The sequence below is a fragment of the Rhagoletis pomonella genome, unplaced genomic scaffold, assembly GCF_013731165.1.
Source record: "Rhagoletis pomonella isolate Grant_MI unplaced genomic scaffold, Rhpom_1.0 Rhpom_scaffold_00682, whole genome shotgun sequence".
NCBI classification, from domain to species: Eukaryota; Metazoa; Arthropoda; class Insecta; order Diptera; family Tephritidae; genus Rhagoletis; species Rhagoletis pomonella.
The window spans coordinates 31,202-34,407 of record NW_023459236.1 but is presented as its reverse complement, the minus strand read 5'-3'; the positions used below and the strand labels follow the sequence as shown (position 1 = coordinate 34,407).

At 44.4% G+C, this 3,206-nt stretch overlaps 1 protein-coding gene across 1 annotated transcript; it reads left to right on the top strand.

The window, feature by feature from the left end:
* Positions 1-416: 416 nt before the first annotated feature.
* Positions 417-2,403, top strand: LOC118751405 (the record flags this gene model as incomplete). Its single annotated transcript, XM_036486227.1, has 2 exons — positions 417-1,235; positions 2,263-2,403. Coding segments are annotated over 2 exons (960 nt in total), but the record flags the coding sequence as incomplete, so codon positions are not given.
* Between the last annotated feature and the right edge of the window lie 803 nt (positions 2,404-3,206).

The window sequence follows — 3,206 nt, the reverse complement described above, 5'->3', positions numbered from 1 at the left end:
GTGGGAGGAGCACTTGAAGGCCTGTAACTTCACATCTGGTGTGAGTAAGCTCTGGTCAACCGTGAGGTCCCTGTCCACCCCAACGAAGCGTGATGACAGAATGGAAATCTCTTTCGAAGGTCGCGCTTCGTCGGACCCATGGCCACTCTCATCATTCCTGATGTGTGGAGGCCTCCTCACTCCCACAGGGACTGAAGCGATGGTCGGCGAATTATATGAGTGGTCGACAGTCGTCAGTAATCTTCCGAGATCAAACCTCGAAACCAAGAAGGATTAAACAATGGGTTTCACAAGGTGGTGTTCTCTCCCCCTTACTATTTAACTTCTACATCTCGAAACTTCCTCAACCACCTGAGGGAGTTTCCCTGATCTCATACGCTGACGATTGCCCGATTTTGGCGTCCGGGAATGGAATTGATGACCTCTGCTCAAAAGCGAACGACTATCTCTCCAGCCTTTCTCGCTTCTTCACTGCAAGGAGCCTAACACTCTCCCCAACGAAATCAACGGCGACCCTCTTCACCACCTGGACGAAGGAGGTCAGGCTAGAGTTAGGTATACACGTCGATGGCACACCAATACCGACTGTAAACAACCCGAAAATCTTAGGCGTCACCTTCGATAGCCTGCTTTCCTACTCCACGCACACAACCGCAATTGTCAATAAAGTACAGAGCCGCAACAAGGTCCTCAAGTCGCTCGCCGGCAGCACTTGGGGCAAAGACAAAGAAACGTTGCTGGCAACATACAAGGCAATTGGCCGGCCGGTTCTAAACTATGCTGCGCCAGTTTGGACGCCGGGGACTAGTTGGACGCAGTGGACGAAGCTACAGACTTGTCAGAGTGCCGCACTTCGGACAGCGACTGGGTGCCTTCTGATGACGCCTGCGCACCACCTGCACGGCGAGGCCCAAGTGCTCCCCGTAAGGGAACACAACAAAATGCTCTGTAAGCAATTTCTGGTGGGGTGTCACCGAAGTAAACATCCTAACAGACCGTTGCTTCAGGAGGAGCCTCCGCCCAGGCTCGTCAGGGGGCACCTATTCGTGTACAAGGACGCAGTCCAACAGTACGTAGACCAACCATTAGACCCGACGACATACAGACGAGCCATCAACGACATTCATAGAGAGTCAGTTACTACCTACCTCGACTCTCGACCTATGAATGCCGTAATACGAGCCCAATCACCACCTGTAGAAGAGACGGAGCTTCAACTTCCACAAGAGACCCGCGTTACCCTGGCTCAATTACGGTCTGGATACTGTAGCCGCCTTAACAGCTACCTGTCCAGACTCGACCCCAATATCCCCAATGAGTGCCCGGCATGTGGAGAGTCCCCCCACGACACCAACCACCTAATTACATGCCAGCTCAATCCGAATCAACTAACACCCCTCTTCCTCTGGTCCGAACCCATCGAAACAGCTCGTTTCCTGGGCCTCCCGTTAGTTGAGCTTGACGACAATGATTGAACGTAGACCCGAAAAAGGCGGGGCTTAGTAGTGCCGCTACAACAACAACAACAACCAACGTGCATCTCTATGAGATACGTTGCTTGCGGCAAGTTGGCAGGTTAACGCCAGACCGTAAGAGGTTGGAAATCACACGAACAGCATAATCCCTACATTTGACATACAATTTTTTGTAAATATTTGCACTAACATAACCATACACTGTATACCTTTTGAGAAACACATTAATGAAGCGAACGCATGCATCCTCAGTTTAAGCCACAAGTAGCGATTGAATCCCATGTTTATTTATTTCGTTGGCTATATCACTGGGCGATTTATTTGTGCTAGCAGCCTTTAGTGTTTTTGCCAATGACATGGCACTATTGCACTGATAATAACCAAATTTAGCCGCAGTTGCATATCTGGTGTCGGCAAGCTGTGGGAATGCCCAGGAGATGGCGTTTGTTGTGCTATTGAAATCATTGTACCGACGGCGGTGGGCAGCACCGCTGGTACATATTTACCAAAAACAGCAGTGGTTTCGGCGTTTTGTTCTGCAACAACATCCTGCAATGATGAAATGTCCTATAATGTCGACGAACAAAAATATAAAATTTAAAATTATTAACCTTATTCAGAATTGCTAATCGAGATTCATGTTCTCAGTTTCCAACGTTGTATACTCTTGATCATCTTCAATTTCAACTCCCTCGTCATGTTTTGTATTTTCTATTTATGTACGTAAGTGGGCTGTCAGATGCTCTTACAAATACAAATAAAAATGTTTAACATGCTCTACATGTAGCTGGAGCTAATGGCAAATATATTGCAGCCATACTTATTGCTGCAACAGCAGCGAGAGATGTCGAAGGTGTGCATCTTGTCTGTGAATGCGAAAATAGGATATGAATTGGCACTATGGAATTCTAATGCTCACATAATATAATAGATGCGTGGGGATTCATTTACTATAATACTGTCACAACTTAAAAAAATCTAGAATGCAAGAAAAACGGCTTTAAAGTTTTGAATGAACATATACTCCCATAGCAAAAAATCAAATGGTAAATGGTACAGCTATGAAATTTTAATACAAAATAGAAGAAGAGTTAACGTTTATTCTTGCATACTTAACCCGATTTTTTTCTTTGGGCTTATGACACTTTTTTAGTAAATCAGCGATACACATACTTATGTACATATATAAAGTATTTTATATTTCCTACCGGGTTGCTCATGCGGAGTAGTTCTCTTGTGCTCACCAACACAGCCATAGTTTTACTTTTGGCGACCAGTGTTGCCAAGACTGAAAAAATAAAAAAGCTATATTGGCCAAATAAAAAAGCTAACAAATAGCTAAATGGCCTAAAAAAAGGTTAGAGAAAGGCCAGCCCTTTCAACATTTCATTACCTCTCACATATATACAAAGAGGTGATAGAAATGTACCACCGAGAAACAAAAAGTAAATATCTCGACGGCCAAGGTACTTATGATCATGAAATTTCATGAAAGCCTTTTGCAAATAATTTTTGAACACCATACCGTTTAATAAAACCATTTTAACCATTTAGGGTCTGAAAACCCATGGTCCTTAAAGACAAAGTAGTGGTACATTTGTACCACCAAATATCTTCATACATAACAATACGATTACAATCGTGAATGTTTCAATTGGAGCACGCATCGTTAAGAGCAAACCGAATATACACGCAAATGAAGCATGTGACGCAATAGCAGAGGCGATGAAG